The 17,434-nt window shown below is 35.2% G+C and overlaps 1 protein-coding gene across 7 annotated transcripts in view; it reads left to right on the plus strand.

Annotated features, from left to right (window-relative positions):
* The window catches only part of ATXN7L1 (ataxin 7 like 1), a 241,256-nt gene that overhangs the window by 78,849 nt on the left and 144,973 nt on the right, over positions 1-17,434 (plus strand). For 6 of the 7 annotated variants that reach the window (XM_074268377.1, XM_074268378.1, XM_074268379.1 and 3 more), the window contains one exon: positions 8,718-8,822. In XM_074268377.1, the coding sequence (XP_074124478.1) occupies positions 8,718-8,822 (105 nt within the window). Of the gene's footprint in view, positions 1-8,717; positions 8,823-11,510; positions 11,668-17,434 lie in introns of those variants that run through there. The other variant, XM_074268386.1, reaches the window with a different exon arrangement.

Here is a 17,434-nt window from a genome sequence, read left to right on the forward strand (position 1 = left end):
CTAACTTAGTCCAGCACTTAGCATAGTGCCAAGAATATAGTAGGAAATTAATAAAAACTTTTTTTGATTTAACTAAGCCAAGCCTTATAATTCTTTCACAGTAGAGTTCTGTATGTTCTATTCTGATCATTGGATCTGTTTTATGTCTGGTTTCCAAAGTAATTTGTGAGTGATTAGCTTTAAATACCTGAGATTGTAGAAATAAGCTTCCACTAAAGATCTATTATGATAGTTTAGAGGGCCTGGATTGTTTTTGACTAGGTTCTGGAAAACTCTGCTTGCCTAGCACCAATCTAGCTGATCGTACCAAGCTAGAACATCTTCAGGAACAGAACAGCTACTAGCTTGTCTTTCACCCCAGGAGCAACCTAGCCAAGTTCAGAGAGTCCATCACCAAGTTGGCTACAACGTGGTTCATGAATTCTGTTAGCCATAGAAATTCTGAAGGATTATCTCCAATGTTGAAGAAAGATTGTCAACTTTGTTTTAAAAGAAATCAGAATCTGTTGAGATACTGCTGTGAAAGGCTCACAAAGCACAGATGAAATCAGTGACCAAATACATATGATGCCTAGAATTTTCTAAAGAAATTTAATGTCATATGTTCTACTCTCTATAGCTATAGTTACCTTGTCCCTCGGTCCTATGAAACTAAAGAGATTGTCTTGTCTTTCTGTTGTAATATACTTATGATACAGATGGTCTTCATACCATATAGGTTTTCTTCCTGGGAAAGATACTATATATAATATGATGGTATGATATAGAATTGTGTTCCTGATGCTCAATTTTTAAAAATAGAAATAATCTCAAATACTGATTTATCCACTATAAATGACCTAAGTATATAGTATAAAGCTTTCTATAATTTATATAAATAAGGCACACAGCAACAAGTCATCTAAAGTTATATTTAACAAAGCATAGTTGGCCTCTGAGTTCTCTTCGGACTCTAGATCTCTGGTCCTTATGATCCCTGTGGACTGGGTTCTGTGCCAGCAGAGTCTACTTCATAATTATAGTCTCAATTTTTTACCAGTCAGAAAGCGAAGTAACTCTTTCATCAGAGTCATAGATTTCTGGAGAGGATTTCTTTGGGAAGCCTTCAGAAGTATCTTCAAGGAGATCATTTATGACTTTTTGAGACACTAATGCTAGGATGTCTGTTTTGCTCCTGTTTATCACTATGACTATCCCTATAGCATTTAAGATAAAATTATGAGTCATTCATTTTGCTACCTCCTGCTGCAGTCTTTCAACTTCCCTGAACTGCTTTCTTAGCAGTTTGCTTCATTTTACACCTTGATGTAGTTGCCATTAAAATGCATGAACCAACCCTTATTTGAGCTGAATTTTTCTTCCTTTGATCCATCAGCACTTGTTGCTTCATAGTATCTAAAAGCCAACTGAAAGGTATACATAGTACTGTTTGATTCTAAATCTACAAAAATAAAGAGTCTTTCTGTTTTAGCCATAAATCCAGCATATTTCTTTATATTAATGGATTGCATCTGGCACTAGAGCTTGGTTTTTTCCTTTAATTGTCTATTTTTAAGAACTGAATGTGATATGTGATGAGATATTTTTTCCCCAAAAAAGCAAATATTCTAACATACATCTAAATGAGTTCAATCTTTCAAAGTAGTACTCTTGGGAGAATATAATTTACTCAAATGATACTGTCATTGATCAAAACAGAGCTTTCTTTGAGATTTGCCGTCAGAGGAAATTACTGCACAAGAAAACTGCCCTCATTGTTTATATAATCCCTTGCCCCTCTTGTTTTTTCTAAGACATTTCCCCTCTTTTCTTCTATCTCTCTGCCATGATTTCCCCTGCCCTTTACTGCACCTTCATCTCTCCTCCACCTATCCTCTTCTGCCAGTTTGTTGGGAGGAGAGGTGATGCAACTGAGCCTTTGGAGAGAGAAGCTGTAGAACTAGACTGAGCCTTATAAGTCAGCAGACAATCTGATGTAAATTCATTTATGTGCTGCCTGACTCCTACTAGGGCTGTCAGCTAAAACCATGACTGTGATTGGCCACAACAAGGAAATTGAGCACTACTTATATAGGATAAAGGCTATAAATACCAAAGATTTAATAATATAGGTTGAAGCTTAGTCTGAATAATTTAGAATGGGTAAGATTTTAGTCAAAAATAGAGTCTTTAAGCAATTTATTTCTTTCCTCTAGGCAGTAGTATCTTCTTAGTAGACAAAATGGTCAGATATTTATTTTATATTTGTATATAAGATCTTGGACAGCTAATACTGATAACATTTTACATGAATATATGTACATATTTTGTTGCCCTCTGAGCCAATGATTTCTTTAGCGTAAGGAATTCTTGCTGAGGAAATACTCTTTACCAATTCAAATCAGTGCCACTTTGTAATTTTTTTGTCTTAGGATGTTGCCCAGGACACTTTAGAGCCAATATGTAGCAAGTCTTGAACCTTGGTCTTTCTAATTGTAAGCTAGCTACCTATTACTTATCTTTTGGCTATACTGCTAAAGAAAATGAATCCAAACAGACAGATATGCTTTCCTAGATTGCTCAGATGCTTCCTAGTTGCTATTCTTCAAAACATTCTAATGTAATAAATGATGAGTTGTTTTTTTTTTTTTTTCTATTTTTTGGTTGAGAAAATGAGGACAAGGAGGAATGACCTTAACAAGGTCATATAGGAAGAATGAGATTTTATCCCGCTGATATGAGAATAACAGATCATTGGTAGATGAATAATGCTTAGTAGAGGTTGAAAGAATTGGCAACTTTCTCAATATTTCTAATTATTTCAAGTTATTTCAAGTCGGAAGGTTAGAAGTCTGCCTAGATAATTTTAATTTTTGGTTATTTGCAGCTGTTTTTAGGCTTACAAAAAAAGAATCATAAAGCTGTCATTCACCTCCTGCCACTTCTCCTTGCCCCAGTCTATTATGTATCCCTTTTCTGTCTGTTAATATTAATCTTTTTACCTTTCACCCCCCCCCCCAATTAGCAATACTCCTGGAGAAATATTCTTCTGGAAATCTTAATGGCTGTGTCTCTTGGCAAGTATGGATAGGTTTGAAAAAATCTGCTTTGCTGGACCTCTAATTTGAACTTCCTTTCCTTGAGACCCATCTCTCTCTGTCCTATTGTTTCTTTGCAATCCTTTGGATAAAAACTGAATTAGGAAGAAAAAGGTCTTGACTGGCCTCTCTGAGTAGACTGTCCATCAACCTTCCCAGATTAGGCAGATTCTGGACCCCAATGGACAAACTCTTTGATACTTACTATATAATCCTGATTCATCTCTACCTCTGATTCATTACTAAGACCTAGGGCTTAATCACTCACCGTCTCCCCCACCATCTGCAGAATGTGTCTAATACAACTTGGCTCCCTTTGCCTCAGAGATATGTTGCAAAAATGATTAGACTATCAGTCTTGGTACTAATCTCTTTGATGGTACTGTTATCTTCATCTCTACTCAACAGATGTTCTATTGACAGGAGCAAGAAAGGATGAAACAACAGGTTTGGTTTTGACTCTTTCAACTGTTTTGAACAATATGCTTGAAACTGAGAGATTATTATCTCTTATTGTAAGATTGTGTAGAGTACAACTCCTAACTTGAAAGAAAGAAAATTCAGGGTTTTCACCCCCTGTCACCATTCCCTTGAAGATCTCATCTCCTTATAGGTGGTTTTACACTTAACTAGTGTGGATAAACAGAATTCAAAACATTGGTCCATTAGAAATAGGCACTTCAGCAACTGATAAGAAAATCAGAGGCTTTGCCGAAAAGGCAAAAGAAAAGCAAGACATTGGAGAAAGCTTTCAGATCTTTTTTCCATTTTACCTAATTATCTATTTTAAGCTCAGAGTCCAATGGTGTTTTCACACTATTCTTCAAATTGTCTTGATATTCTAAGGTTATAAGCCTTCAAGAAATTTATACTTGACTATGGCGTGACCATAGGCAGTCAATTAACTTTTCTGGGTTTCAGTTGCATCATCTACAAAATAAGAATGGTAATATTTGTCCTGTCTACTCCTTTTACACAGTCATGAAAATTAAATGAGTTGATAGATATGAAAACACTTTTAAAAGTATGAAGATTTATATGAATCTAAGCAGTGATATACTGGTAAATGTTTAACAACCAGCTCTTCACACAGACAAAAACGTATACACTCTTTTAATTTTTTTTTCTGAATGGTTGACATTTTCTTCATCTTTTTTCTTAAGTCTAGAAAATCAACAAAGTAATAAATCAATTTTATTTCCAAGATATGTATTCACACTGAAAATTTAATAATAGTATCTTTGAGCTGACTCAAATAGTATCTTTGACCATTTCTCTTTTGGGGCACTTGTTATTCATTCTTAATATCTTTGCCTGTGAGACTTCTAAACTTAGAGCACTGATGCCTGTCCTTACAGACACTGGCCTAACCTGGACCTCCATCATCAGAAATGATGTAGCACTTAGTTCTTTGATTGTTGTTTTTTAAAATAGTAGCCCTGAATATGGTATTTTTTTAGAAACATCACACCCCTAGAAAAGGAAACAAGCACTCCCCTCCCCCTTCTAAAAGAGGTACTGTGGACAAAAGATTATAAAGTTCACCCATAATAGATTTAAAATTTGAAAGGACTTTAGATGTTTTCTAGTCCAACTGCCTCATTTTGCAAATGAGGAAACCGAAGCCCAGTGAGGTTCAATAATCTACCTAAAATCAATCGGTAGAAAATGGCAGTCAGGATTCAAACTTAGTCCTTTGTTTCCACATTTAACATTCTTTTTCCTGTATTATTCTAAGAGTATCTCCCCCCACCCACCCACCCCCACTGTCTAGCTGAGACTATTTCTACCCTTCCTTATCCCATGCTCAAACTTAGGTTGAATTATCTTTCTTTACTAAATTGTGACACTACAGTTTGATACTTGCGGTAATGGGTGACAAGGCTAACCTTTCCAGAAATACAATTGCTTACTGGTAAAATAATTTCTTTGTCAATCCCTGGAAACTATTATCACCCATAAGAGAAACCAAGGAAAATCTCCCCTACCTACCCTAAAGTAATAGCTTTCTCATCTGACTGAATTTATAGCATTGTGTGTTTTGCTAAATAATCTACCTTGTGTTAAAAGTTATTTGGGTTACATGCCTTATCTCCAAAAGGAGATAAGGCAGCATATAATATACTTCCTAGTACACAAATCACTTCATTTTATTCCCATGCATCTCTGCTTGTGTTCTGCACATAGTAAGCACTTGGTAACTCTCTGTTGAGTGAACATCAAGAAAAGTCTCAGCAAACTAAGAGACCCAAGAGACAAAATTTATTTCCTTTATCTTAATTTTAGGGATAGCTGGGTTGTAGTCCCACAGAAAGTACTGTCACTTCTTTTGTGATGCATCTGCATCACAAGACTGAGATGTACTGGTGTCACTGTCAGCTGTTCCTAATTGTTAGCTCTTTTTTGGGGGGACAGCTTCCTTAATACTTCCCACCACTTCTAGAGATAAAACATGCTATTGCCTTTATTATTTTGCCAGAAATTTATCATGAAATATTTTTAATAAAATAAATTGTAATGGTATATTTTGTTTTCACATCATTTGTTTTAAATTTCTTCCTATTTTCCTCAGTCCAAATTGCTTTCCAAAAATGGTTGTACTAATGCATACTCACCAACAAAACATTCCTATCTTTCTCCATTCCCTCCACTGTTGACTATTCCCATCTTTTATCACCTTTGCCAATTTTCTGAGTGTGAGGCGAAACCTCAGAGCTGGTTTTATTTGCATTTCTCTTATAATGTTTTGGAGCATTTTTTTTTAAAATTTTATGATTCTATTTTTTATGATTCTATTTTTGAGGACTGTTTGTTCATAACCTTTGACCATTTCTCTATCGGGGCACTTGTTATTCATTCTTAATATCTTTGCCTGTGAGACTTCTAAACTTAGAGCACTGCTGCCTGTCCTTACAGACACTGGCCTAACCTGGACCTCCATCATAAGAAATGATGTAGTACTTAGTTCTTTGGTTGTTGTTTTTTAAAATAGTATTTTATTTCCCTCCCCCCCATTACATGTTAAACTTTTAAAAAACATTTTTTTAAAAGCTTTGAGTTCCAAATTCTATTCCTTCTTCCCTCCTTCCTCTCCTTGTTCCCTTGGCACTGGAAATCCCCACTCACTTTTTACTGAGCTTATTTCTTTGCTGGTCTTTCCCTTTCAGAGGCACCTATGCTAGTCTTTCCAGACCTCCTTACTTCCAACCTACTACTCTTTCATTGGTTGAAAAAGAAACAGGCAGAATTCAGACGCAATTAAATAAAACTTGCCAAGAGAACTTCTCTGCTAGGGACCACCAACCAGCTGAGCAAGTGACTGACCCAAGTGGCTAATCTTTTATTAGCACAGCTTGAGAGGGCTACTTCCTGGGTATCACCATTAGGGATTCTCCTTCAAAAAAAGTTGGAGCTTCTTCTAGGATAGCTTGTTCCTACCACAGTGAAAGGAGATATCTCAGCACTTTGGTATGTTGTCAACAAAGTGGGTTTATTTCTCTTTAAGCAGAATTGGGGAGAGAGGGGAGGTCTGTGCTAAAGCATTTGTGAAGGTTTTGAAAGAGCCTTTCATGCATCATAAGCAACTCAGCCTTTGTGCCTTTTTTTTTTTAATTACAAGCCACTCATAAAATTGACCTGTGTAATATACATACCATGTGTAAAGATATACAGATGACAATGAGGAAGGGTAATAATTTATTTCCTAGCTCTCCCCCACCCCACCCCACCTTAAAAGTGCTTTTTTTCCCTAGTAAATGTATTTATTTTTAATATACAATGTTTTATGAGTCATGTTGGGAAAGAAAAATCGGAGCAAAAGAGAAAAACCATAGAAGAGAAAAAAAACACACACAGAAAAAAGTGAACATAGCATGTGTTGATTTATATTCATTTTCCTTAGTTCTTTTTCTAGATGTAAATTCACTTTGAAAGTGTTGACAGTGAATTGGTTGCCTCCTTTAAAAGGAGGCAACATGATACAGGAGAATGTTGGAGTAACAGGACCTAGGTTCAAATCCAGGTTCTAGATTATTTATTACATGTACAATGTTTGAAAAATTATTCTCCCTGGACTAGTTTTCTCACCTATAAATTGAAGAGGTTGGATTAGATTACCTCCAACGAACCTTTCACCTTGAAATTTCTGATTCTATAACCCAGTGCAGTGCATCTACCATGAAATGTGGAGAATTTATTTGGAAAAATCACTTAACTTCAGGTCTTTAGGATCAATTTTTAAAGAATGCAGATGCTAAGCTACCCTGTTAAATAGTGAGCTCCTGACAGTATAGTATTCTGAGATCTGAGAATAGTGAAGTCCCCATGTAACTCAATTTGATATAGAGCATAGAGCCCTGGACCTGAGTTTAAAACACTTGATTTTGAGGGTCCAATTCTGGCATTTATTGTACAACAATCATTTTAACTTTCTGAGCTTCAGTTACTCATTTATAAAATAGGGATATTCAACATATTACTGTCTCACAATAATATGGTGAGGAAAGTACTATAAAATATGAAACTGTATAAATGGGAGCTGTTATTATTTGGGGAACTTTCCCAAATCCTGAACAGAGAAAGTCTTATTTCCAGAGATATAAATCTGATATGAATGGCAACCTGAAAAAGTATATAGCTAGCCATGGAATTCCAAAAAATTGGGAAACTGGCTGTTTGATCCCAGGCAAGTGGCTTAACCTCTCAGTGCTCCAGGCAGTTCCCTAAGAATTAAGTTTCACAGCAAGTAGATAAGGCATATTAGTCAAGGGAACCTTTTTTTTTTTGTAATTTATCACCTATGCTTTTTTTAAAAATTTATTTATTTAATTAATTTTTATAAAAATTTTATGCATAGGTAATTTTTCAGCATTGGCAATTTCAAAACTTTTTGTTCCAACTTTTACCCTCCTTCCTCCCACCCTTTCCCCCAGATGACATGTTGACCAATACATGTTAAATATGTTAAAGTATAAGTTAAATACAATATATGTATACATGTCCAGTTATTTTGCTGTACAAAAAGAACCAGCCTTTGAAACAGTGTACAATTAGCCTGTGAAGGAAATAAAAAATGTAGGTGGACAAAAATGGGCGTATTGGGAATTCTATGTAGAGGTTCATAATCAACTCCCAGAGTTCTTTCACTTCTCTTCATTACTGAATAATTGAAACTGATTTGGTTCATCTCATTGTTGAAGAAAGCCATGTCCATCAGAATTGATCATCATACAGTATTGTTGTTGAAGTATGTAATGATCTTCTGGTCCTGCTCATTTCACTCAGCATCACTTCATGTAAGTCTCTCCAAACCTCTCTGAAATTATCCTGTTGGTCATTTCTTACAGAACAATAATAGGGAATCTTCTTACTAGAAACTCCCCACATGGTACACCATTCAGGGACCTTCATCAACGCTGCTCAAGAATTCTCCACTTCCAAGGGCAACATGAGGAGCCCTCCTTTAAGTAAAACAATCACTTTGAGAATTGAAGAGCTGGGTTATGACAAACTGCTTTAGTAAAAATTCTTAGGTTTTTCTTGTTTTTGAAAACTTGTCCTCAAAGGGCTGCCAACAAATTTTACACCAAAATAGAAATGATCTTTTAAAAAAAATTTTTTGTTTTTTCCTTTTCCCCACAGATATGCACTTATTTGGCCACTGTCCAGCACATGACGACTTCTATCTCGTAGTATGCAATTTCTGCAATCAGGTAGTCAAGCCCCAGGTTTTCCAGTCTCACTGCGGTAAGTGGAGTCTTCATCCCTGTTGGGCATGTTTGCATCCATGGTTCTGAACATACCTCCAATTTCCTTGTTTGTTTGTTTGTTTGTTTTTCTGGGAGAAGCAGCTACTACCTGTCTTCCAGAGTGTCTGGTGGTGAGGAAATTCCTCCTCCCCTACCTCTGCTCTCAGAACAAGATTTGATTATTCTAGGAACTGCAGGTCTTCCGTCAAACCTCTTGGTTCTGTCATAAGAAATGAGTTCAAACCTGAGCCTTGTTAGGGAGGCCAGGATCTAAATTGAAACAGAATTAGCCTGACTTTGTGTCATCAACACAAGGAGAGGGGGAGGTTTGTGCCTTCAGGACTCATTCCAGGGAGATTTGTGTTTTAACTGGAACACCAAAGGAAAGGAGCTAAAACAGAGAATCTCAGTAAGTTTGCATAAAGGAAGTTTGAAACAAAGAGCAATCTATCTGATGAAAGTGAATGGTTACTATCAAGAAATTTGTGTGTGTGTTGAAACCAGTGTCCCTTTTCTGGCATTTTCCTCATTAAAGAATATAACTTCCTTGGGAATTTTCTAACCCTTTTATTTCTCTTTCATTATTATTAACAACATAAATATTATTTGAGTTTTTGTCTCATTGTGTGCAGAACACTACCAAGTGCTTTGCGGATACAACAGAAGGAGCCAGTGTGGTCCCTACTGTGGAGAAGCTATTGCTTCATTGTTCCCTTAAATGACTGTGACTTTGAGAAGTCACTTAAATTCTCTAGCCCTCAATTTTTCATCTGTCAAATGGTGAAGAGTTGGGTAGTTCAGAGGAGGGATTTGGATAGCTCCTCAATCTTTTAAAGATCTGTGATTTCATCAGTTTAGATACTTCCACTGCCAAGGTGAGGGGCAACCCTACTGCAGATTAATGGGGGATCTTTCAAAATTGCTATAGCTCAAAATCCATCCCTCTGCAGCCATCTTAGGTTTAAGCTTCTCTAAAGCAGCTAAGTTCATCATGGCAAATATATATTATAATGAAGTCTTTAAAGTCCTTTTAGTTTAGTAAAACCTACCAGAGTTGGTATTCTTCCTTTTAAGAACCCAGGATCACCCCCCTGTTACAAGGTCTACATTCTGCTCATCATGAACCAATCACCAAATGATAAATTATTTTGGCCACAGCATTTCATAAAGATTAGTCAAGCACTGCTCTGTGTTTTCTACAGAGTAGGCACTTACTAAGACCCTGTTGTTATTGCTTTCCACTCAGATATAAAGGAGTTAAGATCTGCATCAGTGAAAGGAGTACCTAAACTAATGAAATCATCAATCCCTGTTGCATTAAAGTATCTAAGTACATATAAGTAATACTTAATGTATTTAAATTCAGGAAAACATTCCATTCAAGATTTTAGTAAGACCTAGAAAATTTTCTTTAGTCTTTAATAATTTGGATTTATAGGAGATCTTAAATTATAGAAAGTAACCATAATGGTGGAAAAGCAGAAGGGGAAAGCAGAGAGCATACTCCATGTTAGTTAAGGAAAACTAGATTGGGAATCTGTATGCACTCACCATTTGCATGGTCTTGTGTAAATTACCTGAGTTATATGGGTCTCAGTCTCTTTATCTGTGAAATGAAGAGTTTATACTAGACCTGTGGTCACGGCTATGGACTGACCCTTGTGAAACCATATATTGACCCCAAAAGGTATGTTTTCAGCCATTGGGGGAGGGAGGAGATGGGTTACATCTCATTCTCACTTTAATAGTTATGAGGCTTGTCTCCAACATAAACACATATAAGCTCTTGACCTCTTCCCTACCTCTACCCCCTTCTGAGCCAGGCATTAGCCTTTCATTTCTCCTAGGCACCCATGGAAGCTATTCCACAGGTGCCATTGAGAAAATTTGGCTCCCACACCATGCTTTCCATATCACCTTTTGGTTTTTTCAGGTGCCCCTATAAGGCAGACTTTGTGTTCAGAGTTAATTTCTGGTGAATAAGAGCCCTGCTTCCCTGTTTTCATTTTGGGTGAGACAGTAAGTCATACAAGATGAGCAGGTATAGTTGAATTGTGGTCATTTGCATCTCCCTTATCATACATTATCTTTTCTCCCAACCCTATTCCTCTTTCACATTTCCCCATTCGTTTCAAGGATACCACCATCCTTCCAATCACCTAGCTTCATGATCTGGGTGTCATCTTCAGTCTTCACTTTCCCTTGCTCTGCATTTTCCAAGCAATTGTGAAATCAGTTTGACCTCCACATCTGTCACATGTCTACCACCCAAGATTGGACCTTCCTCCTTCCCTTCACACCTATACCATATGCAGTGAGCACTTATTTGATCTCTCTGCCTCCAACCTCCCGTGTCTGCAATCCATCCTCCACACAACTTCAGAAGCGATTCCCCTAATGCTCATTTCTAGCTGTGATCATTTACCTACTCAGTGAATTCTGATGTCTCTTTGTTGACTCTGGGATCAAATACTATTTCATCTTTATCTTATACTTTTTAATTTCTATTTCTATATAAGTGTTATAAAGTGTCTAATTATTAGTATAGTAGAACATGGATATAATTTATAAATAAATATACATATATTGGGGGTGCATTTTTTTTTTTTTGCTGATAGGGGTGCACGACCAAAAAAATTTGGAATCCACTGGACTAGATAAGCTCTCAGGTCCCTTCCAGCTATAACATCCTATTTTATGGCAAAGTGAACATAGAAGGAGCGGCCACGAACCCTAAGGGAGTTGCTTTTCTTGTTCAGTTCTGGCACGGCAGGTGACCCAGGCTCCTGACGCAGAAAGAATAGTTCATTTCCTCTCTTCTCTGGAGCAAGCTTCATTGAAAGGTAACTCATTAAGTACTAATTGGTGCTCAAGTGTTGGCTGATACAGTGCCTTGTGCATAGTAGGCCCTTAATAAATAGCTTTTGAATTAAAATAAATTGGCTTTGGGGAGGGGAAAACCTGAAACTTGGGCAGAGGTAAAAAGATTGGGCAGAAGTAGCATTCAGCATTCAGGCTGAGAAATATGATCATACTAAAATCAAAAATCATTCATTGAACCCTGAATTCACCAGTGAAGTTGTCAACCTGGAAAGCAGGAAAAGTTTTTAAGTCCCTATATCTAAGTGCTTTTTGATTGATTGATTGATTGATTACCATTAAAATCAATCCTATTGCAAGCTCAAGAGAAGCATGGCAGTTTCTCATAACTTTTGTTGTAGCCTGATATTACTTCTCCAAGGTATTCCTGTCACAAAAATTAGTTTTCTCTTCTATAAAAAGTGGAATGATCACTAAAGTCAACCCTAAAATTCTGTGATTTTAAATATGATGTTAGTACTTTCTGATCAGTGGGTAGAAGGGAGAGAAACAAAGAAGAAATGAATGAGAGTATTGCTGTTATCAACTCTTAAGTGTTAGTTGTACTCTCCTTAATATGGGTCAGCCCTTCCAACTCCCCATCTTAAACTGCGTCCTTGGAAGCCAACCTCTATTGCCATAGCTTCATGAAGATCCAATTATAATTTGTGAATGAAGTCATTAAGCCATGGTTGTATGTGTGTGCATGTATTAAAATGCTGTGAAATATATATATTCATGATGTTGAAGAAATACAAAATAGTAGGTATACTTTGGGGCTTAAGGGAACCCAATATAATAAAGTAGAAGGGGTTGTTTGGAGGAAGCACAAAAAAAATCCCTTCATATTTCATAATGCATTTACTTGTTTCATGATATTCCCTATTCCTGAAGTGCCCTCATCTTTACTCTCTCTGTTGAAATCTTGCACATTCCTCAAGATCCAACTCAGATGCTAGTTTATGTACACATTATGTTGAAAATAATTTTCCTTTTTTTAAAAATTTGTTTACTCATGGCTTGATTATGGCATACTCATATTATTCTATATTACTTGTATATATATTATCTCCTCTACTATATTTGTAAACTTCTTGAGGGTAGAAACTATGTCTTTTCATTTTTGTATTTCTTCACTCTATAATCTAGAACAACATATTGCACATAGTATATGCTAATCTTATATCCTTACTGTGATTATTCACTACCAGAGAACAAGGATCATGTATCACTTTTTTTATATTCCCCCAAAAAACTAGCACAGGGCTGGACAGTCAACAAATACTTATTGACTTATTGGTTAGCTAAAAACAAAATAAAGAGTTAGGAGTTTGCCCTGAGAATTTGAGGGACCCAGTAACTTAGTAATTAGTGTATTTCCATTGGAAAAATGAAAAATCTTACTGTCATATGTTTGCCAAATTTATTCTTTGTCCTTGCATAGTAGATATTCCCCTTAATGTAATGACCATGATTTATCTTTATCCTCTAACACTCTACAGACAAATGTTAAGAGCCTGAACATAATAACATAATTACATTTGTTTTGGGTACTTGAATGGTGAATTTGACAGATGTTTGTTTCAAACCATAATGCTTAGTTTTGGGTGGCTAGTTTGTTAAGAATAAAAATAATTCACATTTATGTAGTACATTAAGATATATAAAGCAGTTTTCATAAGGTATATAAAACAGTATACAATAAAGTATACAAACCACTTTCTCTTTCAACAATTCCATTTTCATTTGGAAATAGCACCATTTCAATTTGGATATCTTAAGGTCACATAGGGTCATCTCATTGAAGCTTGAATTCACTACTGAATACCTACCCTCCATTTCAAGTTCAACTACATAGAAGTTGTATAGGAACAAAAAGCATCCTATATTAACTGGCTGAACTATGGGGCCTTGTTGTCACTTACTTTTCTTGGAACTAAATTGAAGAGCTTGGATATGATCCTTATAAAACTACCCCAAAAGTTAAATTTGACCTGCAATAGAATCTACACTCCAAAATCTTTTATTTCAATCTGAAGCTGGAGTTCTTTAACTTTTTTGAGGCATGGACCACTATGTCAACCTAGTGAAACCTTTTGACCCCTTTTTAGAACAATGATTTTAAGTGCAAAAATAAAATATATAGAATTAAACAGGAAACCTAGATATATTAGAATACAATTATCGAAAAAAAATATTTTTTAACAAGTTAATGAGCCCAGATTGAGAACCCTTGAAGGTTGATCTCATGTTGGTGACATACTAATTATATGTACCAAAGAATATATTAAGTCATCTTGTCTCTTTTCTGCTTCTGTTGCATAAGTGCTTCCATATTCCTTTAATCCCTTTTAAAGTCTCTACTTTAGACAACTTATATTTTTGACATCTTCAACAAAACTGAATTGTAGAATGCTATTGTTGAAAGAGAAATTAGAGATCATCTTGTTCAATCCTCTCACATTACAGAGGAGGAAACTGAAACCCACAGTGCTTGCTAAAGATCACAAACCTAATTAATGGCAAAACTGGACTTTGAGAAGATCGTTGACTTTGAGCTGCAAGGAAAATCATTCAATCCCTTCATTTTACAGATGAGGATGCCATGACTCAAAGAAGTCCAGTGAATTGACCTTGGTCACTTAGGAAGAAAATGTTTACTTTGAGTCCAAAACCTACACTCTTTTATTGTACAATGCCAGGTTTCTTAACTTCTGGTACAATACTTTTTGTTTCATACTATGCTACCTGCACCATACTGAAGTATGTTTATAAACTAGTTTGAATTTTGGGAATAGAAGGGAAACCAAGGAAAAAACATGAATCTTCTATTTCTTGTCCTCCCTTGGCTCCTCCTTCCTGACTGCTAATAAAACATGCCTATATCTCTACCCTAGTGCTTAAAGTTAGCCTTGCATTGATTTTTATTCCCTCTATTATCCTCTACCTCTCCTCCTCTTTATAGTCAAACTCTTTTTTTTAAATTGTCTGTAATCATGGCTGACACTTCATCATTAGATGTATCCTTAACTCAGTGTGGTGACACTCACTCCAACTATTCTACTCAAATGATGATTAGTTCCTAATCACCAAACACTGGGATTTTTTTTGTCCTTGATCCCTTGAAGTATTTGACACTATTGAATGTCTCCTGCTCCTAAAGTTTGTCATTTCTTTTCAGTTATTTTTCTTTAATATATCATTAAACATTTTTGCTTTTTAGATCATGGACATTTCCTAATTCTCCAACTGTCCCACCATAAAAGCCTCCTTTGTTCAAAGAAAAACTATAACAAAATTTTATCCAATTACAAATGCATCATCTAATACCTGTAGTCTCCTATCTCTCTAATGATTGGATTCCTTGATTTCTGAGACACATTTTCTAGATTTCACTTTTATGGCTTTGTACCATGATTTACCCATTCTCCCTTGTTAGAAATATTGGAACTTGCCCTCCTTACTCATTTCCATTTGATAAAAAAAAAAGTCCTTTTGAGACATACCCTTATGACATTCAATTAGTCAAGAAGTGTATTTAAACACCTACTCTGTGCCAGGCACTGTGCTAGGAATATGAAGCAAAAAGGAAGCATTTCCTTTTCTCTCTTCTCATTTGGACTACCTTGATGCAGGTTCTCTCTAACAGCTGCCTGGACTATGAGAATAACCTTTCTTTTTTAATACATGTTGTAAAAGAAAAAAAAATCAGAGCAAAAAGGAAGTTTTTAAAAAGTTGAAAATTAATATGCTTTGATCTGCATTCAATCTCCATAGTTCTCTCTCTGGATATAGATGGCATTTTTCATCCCAAGTGTAGGAATAACTTTTTAAATTTTTTTAAATTCATTATTTACTTTAGCATTTATTTTTTTTTAATTTTTGAATTTCCCTCCTAGTCCTCCACCCATTGAGAAGGCAAGAAATGTGATGTCAGTTATACATTTGAAATCATGCAAAATATTTCCATATTAGTGATGTTGCAAAAAAAGAAAGAAAGAAAAAAGAAAAAACAAGACATAAAATGAAAAACTTAGGCTTCATTCTGCTATCAGACTTCATTATTTCTTTCTTTGGAGAAGATAACATTTTTCATTTTAAGTCCTTTGGAATTGTTTTGGATTATTGTATTGATCAGAATAGCTAAGTCATTCACAATTGATCATTATGTAATATTGCTTTTACTGTGTACAATGTTCTCCTGGGTTCTGCTCACTTTACATTGTTTTAGTTTGCATAACTCTTCCTAGGTTTTTTTTAAACCAACCTGCTCATCATTTCTTCTCACACAATAGCATTTCATCACACTCATGTAGCACAACTTGTTCAGCTATTTTGATGGGCATCTCTTCGTTTTCCCGTTCTTTCCTATCTCAAAAAGAGCTGCCATAAATATTTTTGTACATATGGGTTCTTTTTCTTTTCCTTTGATTTCTTTGAGATACAGAACTAGTAATGACACTAACAATTTATTGCCCTTTGAGCATAGTTCCAAATTATTCTCCATAATGATTGCATCAGCACACAACTATCAACAATGCATTAATGTCCCAATTTTCCCACATCTCCTCCAATATTTGTCATTTTCTTTATCATATTAGCCAATCTGATGAGTAAGAGGTGGTACCTCAGAATTGTTTTAGTTCATATTTCTCTACTCAATAGTGATTTAGACCATTTTTACATAACTATAGGTAACTTTGATTTCTTATTCTGAAAACTGTTTATATTTTTTGACCACTTACCAGTTGGGGAATGAATCATATTTTTATAAATTTGACTCAGTTCTCTATATATTTGAGAAATGAGGTCTTTATCGGAGAAATTGGCTCTAAAATTTTTCTAGCTTTCTGCTTTCTAATCTTGGCTGCATTGGCTTTGTTTGTACAAAACCTTTAATTTAATGTAATCAAATAATTAGGATACTCTTCTAACAGTTCTTTCTACCATTAATCTCCTTTCAATCTATCCTTTATATCACAGCTCCCAAATCATCCCAGTCAAGAATAATCATTCTCCCCTTGAGCTTCCCATAACAATTTATTTGTACTTCTCCTTGACGGCACTTATGTCTTATATAGTTTATCTCATGTGGTACTCTACAAATAGTAAGCACTCAATAAATGTTGAAATAAATCGAAACATTCTCACTTTGGTAATTCAGCTACAAATCCCTTATGCTATTATATTTTCCTAAAGATGCTATAGTGTTATCTTTTCCTAGAGACTTTCTCCTTTCTCTTAGTTTGTTTCTCCCGATGTACATGGTCTGGTGTTCATTTCCCCCAAGTTTTTATTTCATTGTTGAGATCTGTGTGTTGATATCATTGAGAACCATGGGAAAACTTCCAGATAGATGATGATAAGGTATGGGAATCCATAGTAAGATACTTTCAAAAGATTATGTTAGTCATGATGGTTATAGAGTAAGAGGTGAAAGATATGATTAGTGATGTTTCTATATACCTGTTATGTGTTAAGAAATTTAGCCCCTAAAAAGAATATTTTTTACTCTCCTCCTTTCTTAAGAAAACAAATTTTATTATTCTTTGTCTTTTCATACTCTTTTTTCCCAATATATATATATATATACATATATATATATATATATCTGATATTTCTATAACTACCCCTAAATCCTTTATAACAGAATAAAAAAGGAAGAAAAGTTTAATAAAACTAACAACATATAGTCAATCAACTACTTTTTTATTATTACTTTTTCACTTTTATTTTCACTTTTATTAATCA

This window comes from Sminthopsis crassicaudata, chromosome 5 (assembly GCF_048593235.1).
Source record: "Sminthopsis crassicaudata isolate SCR6 chromosome 5, ASM4859323v1, whole genome shotgun sequence".
In the NCBI taxonomy this organism is placed as follows: Eukaryota; Metazoa; Chordata; class Mammalia; order Dasyuromorphia; family Dasyuridae; genus Sminthopsis; species Sminthopsis crassicaudata.